At 37.8% G+C, this 22,450-nt stretch overlaps 1 protein-coding gene across 1 annotated transcript in view; it reads right to left on the bottom strand.

The window, feature by feature from the left end:
• Positions 1-22,163, bottom strand: part of PLPP3 (phospholipid phosphatase 3) — an 80,510-nt gene extending 58,347 nt beyond the window's left edge. The window contains exon 1 of the mRNA XM_032218280.1: positions 21,378-22,163. Coding sequence (XP_032074171.1) covers positions 21,378-21,516 — 139 coding nt within the window. The 5' untranslated portion in view covers positions 21,517-22,163. The remainder of the gene's footprint in view (positions 1-21,377) is intronic.
• Positions 22,164-22,450: the final 287 nt, after the last annotated feature.

The raw sequence follows: 22,450 nt of genomic DNA, 5'->3' as shown, positions 1-22,450 counted from the left end.
TCCACATAATCCTTCAAGTCTAGCCATGGGAGTTACTGGCGATGCTGACACTGTATCTGGAAGGCATCAAGTATCTGGACAACAGCGAGGATTACAGAAAGTCCTTGGTTTGCAACCATTTGTTTAGTGACCGAAGTTACAGCATCACTGGAGAAGTGACTTATGACCATTTTTCACACTTACAACTGTTGCAGCATCCCCGTGGTAAAGTGATCAAAATTTGGATACTCGGCAACTGATTTATGATGATTGCAGTGTCCCGGGGTCATGTAATCACCTTTTGTGAACTTCTGACAAGCAAAGTCAATGAGGAAACCAGATTCACTTAACCTGTTACTAACTGCAGTGATTCACTTAACAACTGTAGCAAGAAAGGTCATAAAATGGAGCACAACCCTCTTAACAACTGCCTTGCTTAGCAACAGAAATTTTGGGCTGAATGGTGTTAGTAAGTGGAAGACTACTTGCACTTTGACTGGTACATTGTTGGTTTGCTTTCAGGTTTACAAACATGCAGTAAACATGCATCCACATTGTTCTAAATTTTATGTTTTACTTAATGGGAAATTCTAATTCTCTTTCTGGAATTCATTAGAAGCAGTCTCTTACATTTACAATAGTGAGATAGAAACTAGATATAAAATTGGAGTGTTTTTCAATGATTTAAGGACCTCCCTAAGCTTAAATCCACATGTGTTCTTAATGTTACCAAAAAGATTAGAAAAAAGCCTCTAGTGTGTGGCTTGCTGAAATCATGTCTTTAGTGTAACCAAACCTTCCTTTCCACACACCCACCCTCTTGTGTTTTAAACATTTCGGCATGCATCGAAGGTGGCAAGTCTTAACCATGTTTTAAAAGGTTTTTTTTTCATTAGAAATTCTTCAAATAAATTAGGAAAACAATAGGGAAATACAAATTTGGCACTTCACCACTGAGCTTTGGACATGGTTGGCTTCCCCCTATCCTTCCAATTTACACTGCAGTATTATTAATTTCTTTAAAGAGAATCATTACACTCATTTAATAGCAAATGTCACTTTGTGGAAAATTAATGGAGAACCCAAGCATAATGGGAAAGTGTACAGCTATATCAATGGAATAGAGAGACAGAATGATTAATATTCTGCAAACCATTCTGCCTCAAATTAAAAAATAATCCCTGTAAAACAATAGAGTCTATAAATAAAAACAAAAATGTAATTGGCTTTATTCATATAACAGAAGAACTTAGTTACTCCCTGCTTCCTAATACAACTCATCTTCCTCCAATTACTTTCTATAATGTGGATTCAAGTCAGAAAAAGAGGAACAAATGTGGTACACATAGCAGTAATTAGTGTATTATGTCTCACTGGAAAAAAAATGGAATGGAATTTACACTGTAAAACTAAGCAAGTTCCCTCCACAGGGGAAAAAAATCTCATGTTTGTAGGTTGATAGTTTCTGTTACATGAAAGAGTTCAGTAGAAATTCCTGATTTTTACTATGCTGTACTCAGACATCATATGCAACAATAACGTTCTAGGTAGCCAACTCAAGAACAGTTTGAATAAGGGAGGAGCTGTCTCCGAAGGGTGAATAGGATCTTAGAAAAAAAAAGAGAGAAATGAGTCCCTGAAGCTGACTTTATCAGCTTACATTAAAAGCCATGCTCTGGTGAGTGTCTTTCTACTTCACTGCATATATACCCAATATATTTTGTTCCTCACCAAAGAGTTCTGGGTGCTGCGCCAATCCCAGACAGTTTTCAGCAAAGCCAAATCTCAACTTGGCCACTGAAAAGCTTCTTTGTTTGCTGTTGCCTCCCAACTCAGCAGACCCTGCAAATGAACCCCTTAATCCTGAAAATGGTTGGTGGGCCTTAGCTGCTGGAAGGTCGATAGTTACCCTTAACAGATTTTCAAGCATCAGTGCTAAGACATATTTATTATCAAGAAGCTCTTTCTCGTGCCAATAAAAAAAAAACAAAAAAACTGGAGGAATCCACTGAGCAGAGCAAAGAATAGCACAGAACTATTTTCAATGAAAGTTTTATCCTTAACTAATACCAGAGATCTAAAATTTTCCCACTCTAGGTTAAATCATGAAAAAAAGCATCATTTTTCAGCAATATCTGGTTAAGAAGCACCACAAAGCTTTAAATGGGCTGTTTTCATTCTTTAGTAGTTTAATACTGTATTCTAAAGTAAATCTAAAGCATTTTATTTTTCCAGCTTTTCCTTTTTTTTTGGGGGGGGGGGGAGTTTGACCAAAGTTCTTCATATTGAAAGTTTTGGATTCTTTCCTTCAGCTTCTCTGGAATAATTTTCTAATCCATCACTTACTTACTAATGTGCACTTCAGTGTTCAAAAAGCCTAACACTTCCAAAAAAGGCCACAATTGCCGTGATTGTCATTTTAAAAATAAATCGGTAGATGAGGTAACAGCGTAAATGTTCTAAAAAAGGTCACATGTATGAAATTTATTTTTAATAGTAAAGCCTGACCTCAGCATACATTTCCAGCTTGCCTTTCCGAAGTTACATTTATGAATTTGTTTCTTTCCATAATAGTCTGCTGAACCAATACTCTCTGGCAGCACACAGAAAGTCAACTGCCAATTCCTTGCTTATGAAAAATCCAAACATTTATTTTCCTAAATAAATACCAATGATTAGATTTAAGAAGCTCAGTGCTGGCATCACTGAGAGCCAATACATACCACCATGTTCCATCCTGGAGTGCCGATCTTCCTCCACATGCACATACAAATTGCCAGCATGGAATGGCTGATTCATGTCAAAGTTTTTAACCTTTTGCCCCCTCCTCTCAAAAATAAGATTTAGACTCTCCTATGATACAGCTGCAATTCACATTTTCTATGTATGTGAAAAAATTATTATTCTTTTGCTATCAGATTTTATCCGTTTATAATGTAGCATACAAAGAAAATACAAAACTAAATAATAGGAAAAATAGGGAAGGGAAAAGAGAAAAGTGAGGGAAATAAAAGGGGAAAAAGAAAGAAAAGACTTTTCAATGCCTTTGGTGCAGTAAAATAAGGCATTAACATAAAACCTCAATGTTTTACTTTTATATAATAGTTTAAACGACTTATTTCTATTGTATAACAACAAATCTAGCTAATCAGTAAAACCCAAAACCAAAGTTTCATTTTTTTTCCACCTCAAGCACAAAGTCCAGAAGCGGTTTCTAAGTAGAAATAAAAGTATTTGTATTTTTTTTTCTTTGATTAAAGCAGTCAATTTAGCCATCTCTGCTAACTCCATTAATTTTTACAGCCATTCGTCCATTGCGGGGACCAAGGTGACTTTCCATTTCTGTGCGTGAAAAAATAATTCTTGTGCAGCTTGTGGGAAAAGCGCCAGTTTGGTGCACTAGGCTAGGAACTGGGAGATCGTGAATTCTAGCCCCACATCAAGCATAAAGCCACCTGGATGTTCTTGAGCTCATCACTCTCTCTCTCAGTCTTGGAAAGGAGGCAATGGCAAACCACTTCTGAAAAATCTTCTGAAGAAAACTGCAGGGACCTTAGTCTGGACAGTTGCCTGACTTAAGCATATACACGTACAATTTATGCAGAAGGTAAACTGAATCAATGTGAAGGAACTCATAAAATGTCCTCCTTCTACCCACCTGAATGTGGATCAGAAATTATCCATCCCAAACGAAAGCCATTAATTTAAGGTGACATGCAGCTTGGTCCTGAAACGGCAGTCTCAATTTAGATTCCAGAGAGACATGCTGAAGATTCACATCAGGAATATTTACAGCAGGACAGCTGGGTTCTGGCAATATGATTTTACAACAGGTTGCACATGCATCATTTTCACTGACTGCCAAGGACATATTATTGTTCAATGATACTAAGATACTCTATCATGAATGATCTTATGAATGATCAACCAAAGATCTAAGGATAAGCATTCATAAAGCTCTCATTCTCACTCAGAACAGTATTTCAGGGTCAGTATGACCCATACATTAATACTGAATGACAACCTGAATACATTTATATAGCCTTTCCCCCCAGACTTGAACTAATCTTGCTGCACTAAAACTGTAGGTGGCAGAGCCATATTTTCCATGCTATCAACGATTCTCTGCTTGAAACACAAAGTTGGAACAGTGTGGAAACACATCTGAAATCCAAATCAGTGCTTTGAAATAATCTGATTCTCACACAGGGCTTTTAGTTCTATTGCTGCTGAAGACAACTTTGGAAGCAGATGGCAAAATTCTTCTAACACAGCCAAATCAGCTGAAGGCTTTTGCCTCAAGGACAAAGCAGAGTCATAGTGGAAAGCCAGTTTGGGCTCATGGTTAAGGCACCAGGCTAGAAAGCAAGAGTCTGTGAGTTCAAGTCCCACCTTAGCCATGAAAGCAGTGCCTTTGAGCCAGTTATTCTCTCTCAATCCAACCTACCTCATGGGGAAATTGTTGTGGACAAAATAGTAGGAAAGTGTGTTGAATATTTTGCTGCCTTGAAGTATTTGTAAAGATAATAAAGGCAGAATATAAGTAAATAAATATTAATAATGTAGAGAGTATCTGCTGAGGGTCAAGTTCATAATTATTTGGATCACAACCCAGGAAGGAGAAATTTAAGCCTTCCGTTTCTTGGTCCATTTAAAAAAAAATACCTCTTCCAATGCTGGCATTTATTTCATGGGAGAGCAAGCAAATCATTTTCCAGTTAGATGACAGCTAAATTGTTTTCTATGGAATGTAAGCCAAACCACTTTTGTTTCACATTACTGAGAGACAATGGGTGGCATAGAGACTCAGCTTCCTAATCAAGAAGTAAAGATTGGGAGACATGTTCCTTAATACCATATATATTTTCTTCAGAAATAATAATGATTTGAAGATGTTCCTGAGCAACCAGACGTTTTTGGTTGCTTCCAATGCTCAGCCACAGCAAGCACTATAGGAGCATCAGATGCATATCTAGCACTAGATGAAGTTTTATATGTTTGTAAGAAGTCATTGATTGGCACTAGAGAACTGCCCAAAGCCTATGGTTGCTGGTATACAGTTTGCTACGCAAAATAGAGAAAGAAAAGGGTGAGAAATGTTTTTCCAAGGAAGGACAGAGCCAAGCCTTCAGGAAACTTCTTTGTAACTTTAAGCATATGAGGATGTTTCTTCTCTTCCCTTAAATGGCCCGTTTTTATTTGACTTTTCCATGGAGTTGGGTTTGTGAATAATTCATGCCAAGTTAAAAAAAAAAAGGGAGAAAAGATTAAAAGTGTTGCAAATGTTGGCCTTTAGGAGAACAGAAGCTATTGGAAAGTATATTTTTTTAAAAAATCACTCACAAACGAATACAACCTTGAATGATATTACCACAAAGACACAGGCCAAGAAAGACTCAGCATGAAATAGGAATAAAAGAGGTGAAGAGGTACAGGCATGCACAAAAGCCTCAATTTCAAGTAATTGCATTTACCCAGCTGTATATAGATACTGCTACAAAAGGAGGCTAAATAATAGAGAAGACTTAACCCATTTGCAGTCCTAAATGTGACTAGGGACACTGATATGAAAGAGTTCTCTATCATGGACAGAGGTCTAAAACCCTTTTAGACAGGCGTGCACGGACACTGGAACAGAACATTGGAACAGAATTTGTGTGTAGCATAGCCATCTTTATCCCCATATATGTGCAAGTATCAGGCTAAGCCTTCTGAGGATTTGAGAAAAGCTGCAGAATGGATGTACAGAATAGATATACAGTATACAGAGCATTTCCTGGCAGATAGTTGCATAATGATAGATGAGGAAAAAATGTGTGGTTATTCCATCATTTCCTCCTTAACAAATCTATTAGGGAAAAATGGACCTTGGTCATTAATGAGGTTATATGATTGTTCTTATATACAGGTAGTCCTTGACTCATGACCACAAACTGAGCACAAAATTTATGCTGTTGACTGAGTTTTGTCCCATTTTACGACCTTACTTGCCACAGTTGTTAAGCAAATCACTGTTAATTTAATAACATTAAGAGAATATGACTTTCCCATTGACTTTTCTTGTCAGAAGGTCACAAAAGCTGGTCACATGACCCCTGGACAATGCAACTGTCACAGTTGCCAAGCATCCAAATTTTGATCACGTGACCAAGGGGATGCAAATGTGTCATAAATGTGAAGAACGGTCATGTCACTTTTTTCAGTGTCGTTGTAATTTTGAACCACCAAATGAACTGTTGTAAGTTGAGGACTACCTGTACAGCTTTACTGCAAAAGTAAAAAGTCTATAAAAGTGTGTCTGAGGCAGAACAGGCAATGCTATCCTGCACAACTGTACAATTCCTTTTTAGTAGTTTCCTTTTACATTTATTGTAGATCTCTATCTACTAGAGTTGTGTTGATGGGATGATAGGAGTTATAATACAACAGATCAAGAAAGTACTAGGTTGGGTCTAGAAAAAAAATATGGACAAGAAATGTTCTCCATTCTTCATCCACTGCCACCCCTGCTCTCAAAATTGGCCTCAGCTCCACTCTACGCAGTTGAAGAGATGTCATGTTTAGTCATGTCTAACTTGGCCCTTGCTCTCTGGTTTTGGATTTCACAACCCAGCCATTTAATGAGAACATTAGCCTATGTCTTAGGGGCCTTTCTCCACCTGCTTGAAGGAAACCCAAGAACCAGAGACAAACCAGAACTTGTAAACTTCACAAGATTTTATAATTAGGCATCAGTTTTCCAGCATCTGAAAAGTGCTGCCACTTTGACAGCAGTGTAAAGACCTCAATAAAATAAATGCAAGGAATACACCCATTTGGTAAAAGCCTTAGGGATCTTTGTACGAAACTCGGCTTCCCACCTGCTCCTGATTCGTTTTTGCCCCAAACCATAAATAGCTTATTTGTATAAATAAGCTACTGGCAATACAATCTAAGCCTTAAAAAATGCAATCAAAGCACCAGGCAGACTACTGATATAATCAAACAGAAAGAGACACAATGGAATTCCAGGAGCAGACAATGTTGCTGTTTAATGAGCTGCAGCCAAATAATTACATCAAAATGGAAGAGGGGCTTGTTGATATCAACTAATCTTGACTAAAAGAGCTGTCATGTGTTCCTTTTCTGAGTAAGTGGTGACGTCTGAAAAAGGCAATTTTACTATCCCTGGAAACCTCAGGCCCTCTGATGAAAATAGAAGACACATCTCACTCTGAAGATAAAAGTTTAGTAACATTGGTTTATTTCTTTGCCTTACCTAAATAAACAATTGTTGGGTGCATAGAAGGCTGTGTGTCTGTGATTCATCATTCTCCTTCTGTCTTTAATAACTAACCCACTTAATCTTTGAATGAGACCGTTTTCTTCTGCTCTGTTCACCCAAACCAGGAGAAGAATATAGTCTTGGAATCAATTTTCCTGTCATGACCTCATGATCTTGTCCTTGTTTAATCCCCCCACACTTGGAGGGTCAGCTTAAAGTCATATTTAACTGTCCCAGCTTTAAAGTAGCCTTCTTCTTCACCTGACAAAAGTTTCACTGTGGATGGTCACCTGCTGGCTGATTCAGCATGGAGTGGCCATCAGCTCAGTTCTTACTGACCATGGTGAACTGCTGCCAGAATATCTTTTCCATCTGATCAGTGGGAATTGCCTTCTGTCATCATTTTATCCTAGGCCACAGGAAAGACCAATATCACTTTGGGCCTCAGTGCCAGGAACTGTCACTTCCTTGAAACACTACCAAATGATCACTGATCCTACCTACCAGTCAACTACAAGCCCTCTCCATACCTGTTACTTGCTAACTGGGTGAATTCTGAAAAGCAACTTATTATTTTTTAGGAAGAATTTCATTCCTCTTAAAAAAAATAGTTCAAACAACAGAATTGGGAGCACCGCAGTGCTGGGTTCTGGATCCCATTGCAACCGGTATGGTGCAACGGGGCCCGGCATACACCATATGAATGTGCACAGTGTGCGCATGCGTCCTTACCTGTTGAGATGCCTCCGTGAGCCTACGCAACGCTCCAGCTGCTAGGCGGAGCATCGCGCAGGCACTGTATGTGCTGTGCGCATGCATGGAAGCGCCGAAGAGCTCAAATACAGGTAAGGAGGACGGGCGGGTGTGTGGACCCTCCGGAGCACCATACCAGAACAATACCTGGTGCTGCCGGCAGACACCAATATGCCCGTACTGGGGCGTACCACCTGCAACCCACCACTGGAGTACCGACTCCATCAGATAGAAGAACTGGCCTTCCTTCTTAGTGCATGCTACATCTTAGTTGAGTGTCCCACCATTCTACGCATCTAAGTAAATCTGGTTTATGCCACCTATCCTTTGTTAGGGAGAAAGACTGGTGGTGATTGTCATGTCAGCAAGTGAAGCTTAATGGGAGGGGAAACAAAGCCAGAAACATTTTCTGGTTTGTCAACAGGGCAAAATAGAAATCAGAAGTGGGGGAGAGGGGTAAACACAATCTTACTTAGGCCATATCAAGATGCTAAGAATGCTTCTGCATTTATTTGTCACGTATGCTCAGATGAAAGCAGGGTTGTTGCTTAAAATGGTAAATGCAGAAGCATTCTCGCTTGGTATCTTGAAATGGCCCAAGTTAATGATATTTAAGTTATAGGGAGAGACAATTCAGCCTTTCTAGTAATGAGTAGAGGGGGTGGAGAAAGAGGAAGAGTCCATGGTGGGCTACAAAGTCAGATATTTGGTTCAGAGCAGTCTTTCTCTAGATGTGTGGAGACTTCACCTTTCAAAATGCTTAGAAATGTTGTTGAAAATTCCCAGAAAGCAAAGCCAAGAAAGTTCCAGGATATAGAAAAGGCCACTTTGAAACTGAACGTTATATGTAACAGCGAAGTATTGACTCTGAAGAAATTTAGTAAGATGTCTTAGTGGTCTCTAATGAAGATCCTAGGCAGTGGGAGGAGATGACTTGCAAGAAGAAAGAATTTTTTACTGGGAGTCTGTTTGAGGTTGCTTGGGTGAGAAATACAATTAACTGCATTAAAATTACCAGTTTACCTCAAAAGGCTTCTGGGATGGTGTTATTCTTGCTTTAAAACCATGGCAACGGAGTCTCTTTTGCTAAGAAGACCTTAGCTTGGTGTTCTTGGCCAGTTGCCATGGAGACCAGGCCTGTACAATGCCTACACTGAGCATAAGAGTGGGAAAGACAGCTCAGTCAGGTTTCTGTGCAAATTATGTGCCACAGGAACTAACCTCTGCTAACAGCTTTAGCACTGAAAAAGAAAAAACTAGCAGGAAAATGCCTCTGCACCTCCCTTGTTCTTTTCCCCACACAGAAGAATGGAAAAAGCTGACAAAGATTTCAAAGAGCTGGGACACGCATACTTCACGTTCTCTTCGTTTTCTCCCCTTTTTTTGAATGCAATGCTTCAGCAAACCCACGAAAAGAAAGGGTGGGCTGCCTCTATTGCAGAATGTCTAAACTCCAAGGAAGCCTACAATGGGAGAAAGAAGGGACTCTGGAGAGGGAATTAATATCAATTTTGAAGATGTTATTTTGTTCCCAATCTAAACCTATGTAGAGTTGAACTTTTTTTAAAAGAAGAAAAGTTTACATAAAACAATTGCACTCGAGCCGCATTTTAAAATAAAAAGACACTGTGGATTTGCGGCTCGGATGCAATGCTGCCCCCATTTTTCATAAATAACAATTGATGGAAGTTGTAGTAGCCTATTAAAAAAGTCAGTGCATTAAAAGGTTACTCAAAGTAGCCTTCACATAATCTTAGCTCTGTGATTAATGAATTAGCAACCTGAAGCTGTTGCTTCTAAAAAAAATACTGAAACTATTCAGAGTATTCACTGAATTCTAGGCCTGGAGAAAAGGAATCAGAAATAATCTGGATTAAACAGGGGATTCATCATTACTAATTTCTCTCCACTTTTTTTCTGAAGTTTTTCTTCCCAACTAAAGATTCTGCATTCAGACCTAACCTCAACACCAACCTGTTACAAACAAGTGCAGATGCAGAGAATTTAATGCTTTGTAATATTAATTCAATCCACAGTGCCTAACACAGCTACAGGGGGATAGAAGAAACCTTACTGATTTCTAAACTGTAGTAAATACCATAACATTATAAGAATACACAAGGCAGCAGATTTTATCCAACAATGGGGCAAATTAAAATGTATTTTATAAATCCAATATACATATACCAATATGCGTACATACATACATGTGTGTGTGTGTGTGTGTGTATGTGTGTGTATGTATGTGTGTATGTATATATGACTGTGTGTATGTTCCAGCATAACTACGGAACACCACAAGAAATTTCAACCAAACTTGGCACCTCGGGGTGTGTTCTGTTAAGATACACTGTCTTGTGCCATAAAATGACTTCTACTGTACAGTGCAGTGGAGTGGAACGGCTTCACGCTACTCCACAAGGGGGCTCCCTCTGCTAAAGGGGAAAATCCAGTCTAATACAGGATTAGGATAAAGAAATACCTGGGCACCACCGGGTTATCAACTAGTGAAATATAATCCTCAATAGGGAATTACCTGCCTTCCCTAAGGTTTGATTCAGGACCAGGTTATCTGCCTTAATTTCTTGATTTCATTTCCCCCCAAAGTATAACAACCACTAATCTAAATCTGGAATAAAAGCTATGTAGTACTGTATTATTGGTTATGGACAATCATGGTTGTGGACCACAGAGATCAAAATGTTTTAAACTGGGGGAAAACCTGAACTTTCTATACACACTGCATAGGAATGTAAAAGAAGCACCTATTGGCATTATTACACAGCAGATGATCCTCAGAGCCTGAAAATACCTGTTTCATTCTCTAGAGAGAAAGTCCCTATAGAACAGGAGATTGTCACTTGGTAATGAATTAATTCCTTGCTTGGCATATGTATGCAGAATATTTGATAGACACTTAAGTGCAGCTTTCCACAAAGGCCTATCTTCATTTGTGTGAAACTACAAGAGTCATCCAAAATAAATTTAGACTCTAGTAACCGACATCCTAATCCTAGGAAAAAAGTAAATCTGGATTTGGCATGCTGAAACCATCATCTAAAAAATTCCCAAGAATGATTCTCTGTGTATTAGAACTTCTAAGCTATGACGCTTATGATTGATTTTGCAGATGTTGTTACATTTTAACAGCTTGATGTCTATGGGTATTGATAACAGGAAAAGCAAAACATGACCTGACCTAGTCTACTGGTCACTGAATAAGCCCTCTTATTAAACAAACTGAGTTTGAAAAGCCAAAATCAAGAAAGAGGCTTAAGTAAAGGTTGATATAGCTATTTTGCCCTGCTTTTACATTTTAATTTAATAGTCAACAAATACTGTACTTTTTAAGAAAATTAGATGAGGTTTGATGGTATTCAGCTAAGAAAGCACTGTATATATCTGTCTTGAATTGGTGATGTTGTACTTGACCACAGGTGTGCTAATTGCCACCCCAAATCCATATAAACTTGGCTGAACAATCTATATTGTCTTCTACCTGCCTTTCTCAAAGTGATGACAACCTCTGGCAATTTCACAAGCTATTTTTATTGATTAGAAGCATTACACTTGTAACTAGCCACCAATCCAGCAAAACCTCGACCTTCCCAATATCTTACGGCAGCTGTCAAAACATAAGCTGTACATACAGAAGTTTTATTCACAGACTTCTGATCTCTCCTGATATGTACTGCCTTTGAGATGAGAAAATTTATGGAAAGCAGAAAACAACAAAAATGCCCAATCCCCACAAAGTAGATCAGTTTAATTAATATTATCTGGGATTAGCTTCAGATTCAGATGTTTCTACAAATAGGAAGTAGGCTCCAAACCTAAAGATAATAATGTTCTTCTAGATAAGGAAGTAGAACCTATCAACTTTTAGTATTCACCTAGTACTATAATGGTATTAAGTATCAGAGCAATTGATTCACTTTCCAAGGAATATATTATGTATGTATGACTACTCAGTATCACTTTGCACCATGAGATAAGCAGCATATAAATTTCATAAATAAATATCATAAAAAATCATAAGCATAAAATAGATGCCAAGAACATTCATAACATTCTACATACGAATTAACCATGAAACAGGTTCACTATTATTGCCAGGGCCTCAGGCTACATTGCAAACCCAAGTTTTTCATGCCTTACGAAAGGCCAGTGGGTGGATGATATTCCAGTGGGTGAAAACCATGGCAGAGAAGGCTCTCTTTTTGGTGTTGCCCAATGTAACCTCTAGTGCCAGGACCTGGAGCAAATTATTTTCATATGATTCCTTCATTATGGATGTTAAGTAATACAGAATTTCATTTGCTGATAATACTGGTAATTCTGCTGATTTGGCAAAGGGCTCAATATTCAAAACTAGTAATTTTATACACTGTTTGGACAGATGGTCCAGGTTTAAACCTTACTGTAGTGTATATTTATATACAACTAGACAATAACCCGGCATTGCCCGGGTATTTATTTATAGGGGGAAAATATTTAGACCAAATGTAGTTTCTAATGTTGGAATTTTCCACTTACCAGAGGGAGCTCCCTTATGGAGTACTGTATTGTACTGTACTGTACTGTACCAGTTACTGTACCATGGTAACTGGTAAGCCATTACCATGGTAACTCCACTGTGCTGTACAGTAGAAGCCATTTTAAGGCACAACAGGCTGTATCTTAACAAAACACCCAACCTGGGGGGGGGGGTTGTCTTACCCCCACAATATTTGTTTCCAGAGAGTAAGTCATCTGTGTACCAAGTTTGGTATCAGGTGTCTCTTTAGTTTCTGCTTCCAGTCTTTAAAAGAGAAACTTTAATAATACCTAGCCTGTAGAATACTATCAGAGCTAGTTATAGGATTAGGATTTCAAATCAGGCATTTATATATCATATCTTATGATTTTGTATCTCAGATGGAACTTGGAAAATTGGACTATATGCATTTGGGACTAATTACAGATTTTACCTGTAATACATTCAATGAAAACATGTAGGAGGAGCAGAAAAAAAATAATGAATAACTTTAAGCAATACTAGTTGGGAATTAGGTAATCTACAATCTAACACCTCTGAGTAGCATCTCAAATCTAATAGTAGATTAGGACGAATGATGTAAAGCATGCTGTTGATTTCCCAACAGCTTTGATCATATTAAATACGAAATAATCTCTTATTATTACAAATGTATTTAATAATAGAATATAGAAGTGACCCTCTGCTCCCGGATTGACAAAAATGCATTTGTTTCCCATTAACTGAGCTTTATAGTAGTGAATAAGCTAGACAACTGTTCTCTTGATTGAATGAGACTCAATCCACAATAACATTCTTAGAACTGCCAACCTTAATTGTTTTGGGTAATTCCAAAGTAATAATTCTAGACTTTGCTTATCTTTTTAAAATATCCTTTATGTTGGAAAATATCTCAGATAAAATTAGTGATTTTTTATTTTTAGCACTACTCTGCTTGAATCCACTTCAAAAATGGTTCACAGGATTCACCTACTTGGATAAACTTTACAGAGATAACAAAGACATTATCGGTTCATCAGCTCCTGCTTGGTCTTAAGTAACTGATTGATGCAATAGAAAGATCCTCAGTAGTTGAATGTAAGTATCAGTTGCAACATAAACATAAAAACTTGTGATCTGTCAAACCATAGTATCCTCCAGAGAAAAGCAGGTTTTAATGCTTTTTTGCCAGCAGATGCTAAACATTTCATGGATCTGAGTTGTAAAAAGCAAAGGAGATCTCTGGTGGCTTTCCAATTGATACTGATTAGACCTGAGACCATCCCTTTCCATTTGTCATACAAATTAGAGTTGGTGGAAGCTGAAACTTAGCAATTGCAGATAATGTAGCTGCTGATTGCCTGGAGGTGCACAGCATGGCAACTGGGGAAATGCACAAGCTACTCATTCCTGCTCCAAGGCCATTTTTCCGTATCTACAGTAATTTAATATAGGTACAGGATTTTAAGAAGGATACTGTACTGAAAGTATAGACTTCAACCAAACCATTAGCTGGTGGATCACACTTCCTAAGTTTTAAATAGGATCTAAATATAATGACAGTACATTCTCACCCAACTGGTAAGTAAACAGATAAAATGCAGTCTATTGAATGGTTAACCCTGGAGGAAACACAGCATTCAGAAATAAAGGCTCCATAATTTGTAAGCAACAAAAATAGGATAAATATCCTTGCCTGACAGTTTATTAATATATTTGATCACAATTACTTTTTTTATTCAATTCATCTTTATTGATAAATATGCAATCTCCTTCCCCCTTTTAGAAGTAAGTCCCATTGAATTCAGTGGCAACTGCTCTAATGTAGAAGATATTTAACTCTAGTATTAATTACTATTCTTCCACCTGTATGCTAAGCAGTTTAGAGAATATGAAAAAAATCATAATGATTTACATTGGGTGAAGGGAGAGTTCATACATACTAATTAAATGTATTTCTTTTTGGCATCCAATTAAGACAATTATTTACCATTTTTCCTCCTGTTACTTGGTACATTACACAAACTACTATTCCAATACAGGATATATGTTTATGTACAGATTTATTTCAGCTTCACATTTTTAAAGAACAAAAAAATGGAGTACTCAGGTGGTTTCATGATGCCCAGAAAACTAATTATTGCTGTACAGCAAAAATAAAATAAACCAGTTTCCATTTCCAGTGTGTTGACATGGCAAGGCCAGAGACTTCACTATAAGCTACCTAAGTACAGGAATCTAAGTATATTTATATAAGAAGAGATTTCAAAAATGTATTTTAGCATTTTTAGATACTATACAGCATCTATCATCATAAAACTAGAATGTGTTCTAGAGAAAGTAATGAAAAGCATCACACCACTGTTCGAAGTATTTTATGATTCCTACCTCATTTGCCCTCACATTATTATTCTATCTGGAGACTGGAGAAATCAGGCTGAGAAACAACACTTTGCCCAAGACCATGCCATCTGTAACTCAGTTGTAATGTCAATAAAAACTTCTTCACTGTCCACAGAATCTAAGCTAATATATTATGTTTTCTTTATGAATGTTTTTGAGATCCAGTTTAGTCTAGTGGTTCAGACACCAGACTAGAAAGCAGGAGACTCTGACTTCAGATTCTGCCTTAGCCTTGAAACCACTTGGGTGAGTTTGAGTCAGTCACTCTCTGTCAGTCACTCTCTGAGGGTTGTTGTTGGGTGGAGGAAGGTGTGTTAGATATGTTCACTGCCTTGAGTTATTTGTAAAAATAATAAAACTGAAATAGAAATAAAACAAAACAAATAAACAGAATTCTTTTAAAGTAACCTTTTTTCTCCAACAAGCTACAGTTTACTTGTTTTGAAAACCATGTTAAGCTATCATTGGATTAAAATCCCACAGGAATATGGTTGAAGATTCATCTAGCATATCCAGCAGAGGAAAGAAAAAAAACTTTGTGCAATATTTCAGCAAAGCACTAATTAATGTTATTCTTAATCTGCTGGTAAAGTTGTAAAACCTTAGCACAGTAAGTCCTACTGAAATGCTAATGAGTATAATTGCATTGTTAATTACAGAAACATTTTTGGCCATAAAATTGCTATCTGAACCATTCATTCATTTCCATGAGTTTAAAATTAGACAATTACCAACTTTTGTTCCATCATTTATCTTACGCCCTTAGAAAAAGTGATTTGAAAATTAGCAACTGGCAGTAATTGGACTGACAATTTGAATCTATATATTACATACAAGAAAAGGAAATCCAGTAACAACAATTAGAAAAACCCTGTTTCCTTATTTGTCAATTTGGAGTGAAAACACTGGCCCATAGCCAAGCAAAGGACAGTACATGGGAACTGTGGGAAGATACACAGAAGCCCACTTTTAAGTGTCCTTAATTGAATGCTCGCAGGAAAAGGTTATTCATTTGCTCTTCCTACATTTACAGAGATCATTGGAGAAGTAAATTCAACTGATGCTTGATAATGCAATAATCCTATCAACCTTTATCAAGAAGCCAGTTCATGCTCAAGTCAGCTCATAAATCTTAAGATCATTCATATTTACCTTGAAAGAAGCTTCACTGCTTTCAAGGGTACATGAGTAGCACTTTGTCATAATTCTGCGAAGTGATTATTTAATTGGATTAAGTAAGTCCCACTAAAATCAATGGGATTTATTTCTTACAGTAGCTAGCTGTGGCTTTTCATTCCAAGCGTCAACATGTTAAATGACACTAAATAGAAAGACCTGCTGGAACACAAAAGGCTTTTTGTTAATTATGTTATGTCACTGATCCCATGACCATGTATTTCACCAGTCATTACTAGAATCACCATGCAAACAGTCTGGTCTAATGGTTGAGGCGCCAGGCTAGAAACCAGGAGACTGTGATTTCTAGTCCCATGTTAGGCATGAAAGCCAACTAGGTGGTTTTGGGATAGTCACTCTCACTTAGTCCATCTCATCTCACAGTGTTGTTGTAATAGCAATAGCACTCATTATATACTGCTTCACAGTGCTTTATAGCCTTCTCTAAGAGGTTTACAGATTCAGAATATTGCCCCTAACAATTTGGGTCCTCATTTTACCCATTCGGAAGGATGGAAGGCTGAGTCAATGGGGAAACTATTGAAGGAAGGAGCATTAGATATGTTTGCCATCTTGAGTTATTTATAAAAATAATAAAGGCAGCATAAAACTAAAAAAAGAAAAACCCAGAATAATCTTATCTATGTCTATTTACAAACTCCAATGTATTTAATGGAGCATCTATTTGCTGGCTAATAAGGATCTTCAAGAATTAAAATGGACTTCTTAGTACATTGATAAGTCAACCTCATGAACATTTATTCACAAGTAAAATAATTGGTTCAATGAGAATTATTCCGATAAGTGAATTTAGGATCACATTTTCTACAATATAAATGTTCTAAATGCTGATAAAAGTGAAACACCTATCAGGGAGTTTAATTTTCAGTTTAGAAAAGCTGATTAATGTATAGTATTTGTATGTTTCTACTTTAAAAAATATGTTGAGTTTATTTCTTCCAGATCCATGGTCTATATTTTAGGATAACAAAAAAAGAAAGAAAGAAAGAAAGAAAGAAAGAAAGAAAGAAAGAAAGAAAGAAAGAAAGAAAGAAAGAAAGAAAGAGGGGGCAGAATCTATTATCTTTGCTTAATATATTAGCCCCCAATAATAGTAACCAGATGAACAGAGGTCCTCAGAAATTAGGTCAAACTGTCAGAATGATGAAAAATATGCTCAAATCAGAGACCATCTATGATATGAATGTGGTTATTAAAGTGACATGCTATTGTACTGTATTTTTATGTGAAAGCTAACTGATTGCTGAAATATGGAGAAATAAGTAAAGCAGTTAGTGTTACCCTAACATCAGGATAAAAATTATTAACTGCTACATTTTTCAATAGCTAAGCCATTTTTTTAAGAAATACCTTAGGGAATATGCAAATGATAATACAGTGTCTACTGGAGGCTTCATTAGAGAATACTGTGCAGATAATTACTGTTCTTAAACAAGTGTTGATTTATTGGCCAAAGAGATACCACTTCAAGTGTCTCTTCTAAGGCAGAGAAGCTGTCCTGTACTGTGTGCTTAAAATGACAGCCTAACTTCATTCATAAGGAAACTATCAGGGATTCAATGGGAATTATTCCTAGGAAGGACTGAAATAAATCATAAGTGGCTAGGTTCATATATGTTAATTAGACTACAATTTACAATCTGTAACAGCTGGGTTCTCAGAACATGCCAAGGTAAAGTTAAATAATGTATGAACCATGTTAGTGTGATGAAGGAAGTGTTATGGGAGCAAACTATGGTTAGAGTGAAAAGTATTTCACAGGGCAGCTACATCTAGCTTAATTTTATGACAAATCTGTATAATGACTTAACTGCTCAAATGATATAAGGCACCCTGATGATATGTTTTTCTATTTAACATTTGTCCAGGAGTATGTTAAAAGCAAGGATTCACTGTTTTTCAGTTTTCAGAAATATAAGTGCATGTTTACCTGCTTAGCAATCTCAGTGTGCAAAACATTAAAGGATTGTAACTAATGTTAACGTGGTGAAAAGTGTACAGACCAGTGAGTTGAGCAATCATTTGTAGAAGGATTTCTGTGTATCACATTACTGAATCTGACATTTGTTCAAGAATAATAATAGGGTGCCCACAACCCTCACAATTCCAAGTCAGAAACCCAACTTATCTGGAGAGAATCAGCCTCTAATCTCCCTGGTTGGAAGAGTGCAATAGCAGAATGACATAAGAAAATATTGCCTAAATAAATATTAATAAAACACGTATTATAATAATATTAATAAAATATTAATACATTAGTAATAAATATTAATAAATATTTATTATGTGCCATAATAAATGCAATTCTAGATTTGTTTCATTACAAAACATTTTATTAAGTTTTATAAAGTGCCTTTCATGAGATACAAAGGGTGGCATCTGTGACTTTTTCAAGGAATGTTACCCACTGACAGGAAATTGTGCATCCCAGTAGCCAAAATCAATTTGCATCCTGTATCAATAGCTAGGGAATACAGTGGAAGCTCCAATACCAAAATATATGCCTATTTTAGGTTTAAGAAATAGGATCAGACCTTTAATTGCACCTTATTCAATAGACCATAGCAGCACTCTTAGTCTTCATTTACAGATATGTTCTTTTTCCTATTTGCATTAGCCTCCATAGATTATTATACATAAGACAGATGAGGGGGAAATAATGTAAAAACTCTAAGAGGAAAATAAGTCTGAGATTTGTTTAGCCCGTAAAAAGACTAAGAATTACATGTATAAACATACTATTAAATAATCTCTTTGCTTCAAAATGTCACCATTTTTTGTATGTCAGAAGTCTAAGAGTGTCTGTATTTTCTGAAGTTAATGAGAAAACATCATTTGAATTAAAAAAGGTGTTTATATTCAGAATTCCTTATAATTACTTGAGTGATACAGGAGCAGATGGCCATTGATTTGCTTACCACAGAATTAACTTTGCATTTAGGAATATAAACACCAATCACGAAGATTGTTAAGATATATTACTTCTTATTTAATGTTGATTATAATATGCTTAACAATATGATATACTGTCCTAATTGCACAGAATAAGATCACATTTGTGCAAGTTTTATTAAAGTGCAATATTTTGAGTGAGTCTTAACAATGTTAATTTCCAATTGACCAATTTCATTTATTTCCCAAAAATTGGTTGGTCTGGCTTTTCAAATCCTAGAAATTCCAATCACAATGACTAGAAATTCTAGAATCATTTTCTTATCCCATTTAAAAGATGTCAAGTCATAGGACACCAAAATATGAGTATTCTCCAATTAAGGTTTAATTGTTCAACCATCTGATATATGTACATCATTATAAATCCATCATACTGTAAGCTGGACAGCTGTGATCAACAAAGCCAGATTCTTAATTAGCATAAATGACTAGATTTTCTATGGTCTGTGTATTAGTTTCAACATAAGAATATGTATGCAAATCATGTAGTTGATCATACCATACTTTTAATTTCTCCCCAACCCTTTCCCTTTCTTTTTAACCTTTTTCTTTGTTTTATATTTTACACTTTTTTGAAATTTAATAAAGTTTTTTGGGGAAAGAGGCAAGGTTAGTTACTCATTGATAAATGGATAAACTCAGAAATAATCTTAATATAATCCCATTTCAGTACAAACTTGATTATTTTACTAGCTGTAAAATCCCTTCTACCAGCATGCTGCAAAATGAAGAAGTTGCCCATACATCTAATATATTAGAAATGGAGATGTTGAAGGAGGTTGAAAGGAACAATCTTTTAGATCATGTTATCATAACAAATTTGGAGTTCATTCTTGTTCTTTTCCACACTGGGTTATTTGAACAAACAGTGGAGTACTGGTGTCATATAGCATTCATGGCCATCTGTTCAATTTCTCTGCAGCATCAGCAGAATTACCTTTAATTATCTTTTTAGTCAAGATGTTAGATGCACCTTTCAATCCTGGATAGTTTGCAGTGTTAATAAAGAGGATCAATGTTTACCAGGGACAGACAGAATTTCTAAACATCCCTAAACATCTGCTAATATACTGTGCAAGTATCATCCTCTCCTTTGCATTTATGTGCATTTACAACTTGGCTGTCATTCATGAAAACTGAAGTCACCACAAATAAAGCATAAGCCCTACTATGAGCATCCAAAATGTTGTCTGTGTCTAAAAGTGTAACTTTTAGGTACACAAAAGCAGGCTTTGTGGCATGTCACACAGTTGCTTAAAACAGTGGAGCTTTGCAGGGTGGAGGGAATTATTTAGGGTTAGCCCCTTCCCACATGTTGCAGAAGACAACTCTTATTTAAAAGTGATATTGCTGACTTCAAAGTGCTCGATTTCCTCAGAAGTCCACAAAACAAACTTTCAAGCTCACCAATTACTATAGCTTTGTTGCACTGCCATTCTGTGAAGATTTATGATGGTTGGTGTGTGTGTGTGTGTGTGTGTGTGTGTGTGTGTGTGTGCGCGCGCGCGCGCGCGTGTGTATGTACCCCACCCCCTAAACCCTCCTAACCCCTTTAACAACCTTTTCCGAGTTTGTTACTCTGCCTGCAAATAGGATCCTTCCTTAACACACTCTCTCCCTCTCTCTTCAGACCTGGAACACACGAAGAGCGCCATAAAACTTTAGAAGCTCAATTAGGAGCAACTAAATGAATTTAGCCCACAGAAACTGCGCCTCATTTTGCTCAGTTGCCTTTAAAGTTGCGAGTCGGGAAGTGATGCTTTGTTTACACGAGGCTCAGCTCAGTGGTAGGACATCCATTTTTATTTCGAGTCTCGGAGCTAGGTGCTTTCCTACAGAAAAATCAAGCCCATTAAGGGGGAAAGGGCAAAGTGAGGACTTGTGCCTCAAATCGAAGAAGGGCTTGGGCCAATAATTTACACAGTCACCTGAGACAAGACTATGGAGTTTGAAATCTTCCACCCACCCACCCGCGGAGCCTCTCATATGAGAAAGGGTGCAAACAAGCCCCAAACAACGACATCCTTGCAGAAAATCAGCGCGAGAAAGTTCAGGCCATCAAAAGTGTGCAGGAAATGGGGTTGGAAGGAAAGTTTGCAAAAAAAAATAAAAGGCAGAACGATCGGAGAGTGAGAACGGGAGAATTGGTTAGTATTCACAAGGAGATTGTAGAAAAGGAGGAGAAAAGTTTGTGCAAACGACCGACGCTGGAAGTTTGGGATTGCCCCCGCTTTTTTTTTTTTAAAGAGATATCCGGGAAAGAGATAAAGAGAATTAAATCAGGAGAAAGGATCCGCTCGGTTCAAATCTCACCCATGAAGAGGCAGAAGAGGTCGAGACAAACCAACAAAGCTTTCTTGCTGGAGCTTTTGGTCGGATTGTTATTCAAGGCAGTGCTGCCCCCGTTCTTGCTCTCCGGAACGATCGCCTTGTCGTACTTGTAATTCTGCATGTTTTGGTGGGCAGGGAAAACCGAAATCGCCTTTCCAAGCAAGGAATGTCTCCGGGCGACCTGATGGAGAGGGGAGGCACACGGGGGGGAAGCAGAAAATCCAGGCGCTGAAAACGATGCTGCTAACTGGCTTTTCGCGTCCGGATCTTCGCTTGCTGGAGGAGGAGGAAGAGAAGGCGATGGTCGAGGGGGTCGCAAGCTTTGTTTGGGTCGACTTGCCGCTTAGAATTAAGTTTTCAGACCGCAGAAAGGTCTCCCTTCCTCTCCTCTCGATCGTTATGAAGTCCTGATGAAGACTAATGAAAACTCCTGGGAAAGGATGAGTTTCCAAAAGTTGGGAAGGGGAAAAAAAGTTTTGCACACACACACACAGCGTGTTCTGTGATCCGGCTATTCCCGACCGGCGACCCAGAGCTCCGTTTACTAGCTTAGTCCTTCTCAGCCAGGAGGCTGGTGTGCTTAATGAATTGAGTTGTGGGGGGCGGGCAGAGAGAAGGGCGAGCGTCCAGGAGGACCTCGCCCGCAAGCCGAGCTCAAACTCCCAAAATATGCCGAAGCTGCGCTTTGCCGCTGCTAGCGCCGCCACCGGTACTGTGGGATCGAGCTTGGTTGTATCGCTACTTTTATTTCGTCAGGTCCTTTTTCCACTGTGCGCTCTCCAAGTACAACCCCCTTCTTTAAACTGGCAGATATGATAATTAACTTCGCGGTCTTCCCCGTCCCCCAGCAACTCCACCTCCCCGTACCATCCCCGCCCGAAGCGGAGAGAAAAGAGGCGAAAGCGACCCAGAAACTCGGCGTGCGAGCGCCCCCAGCGGTGACTCGGAAAGCACACCGGTTTTAAGACGGACTGTTTACCCGCAAGCCGCCTGTGGCCAGCGACTATAAATTAACGCACTTCGGTGGGTGTCCCGCCGCTCAAGAAAAGTCTCGT

Source organism: Thamnophis elegans, chromosome 5, assembly GCF_009769535.1.
Source record: "Thamnophis elegans isolate rThaEle1 chromosome 5, rThaEle1.pri, whole genome shotgun sequence".
Lineage (NCBI taxonomy): Eukaryota > Metazoa > Chordata > Lepidosauria > Squamata > Colubridae > Thamnophis > Thamnophis elegans.
This window is presented reverse-complemented; position numbering and strand designations above follow the sequence as displayed.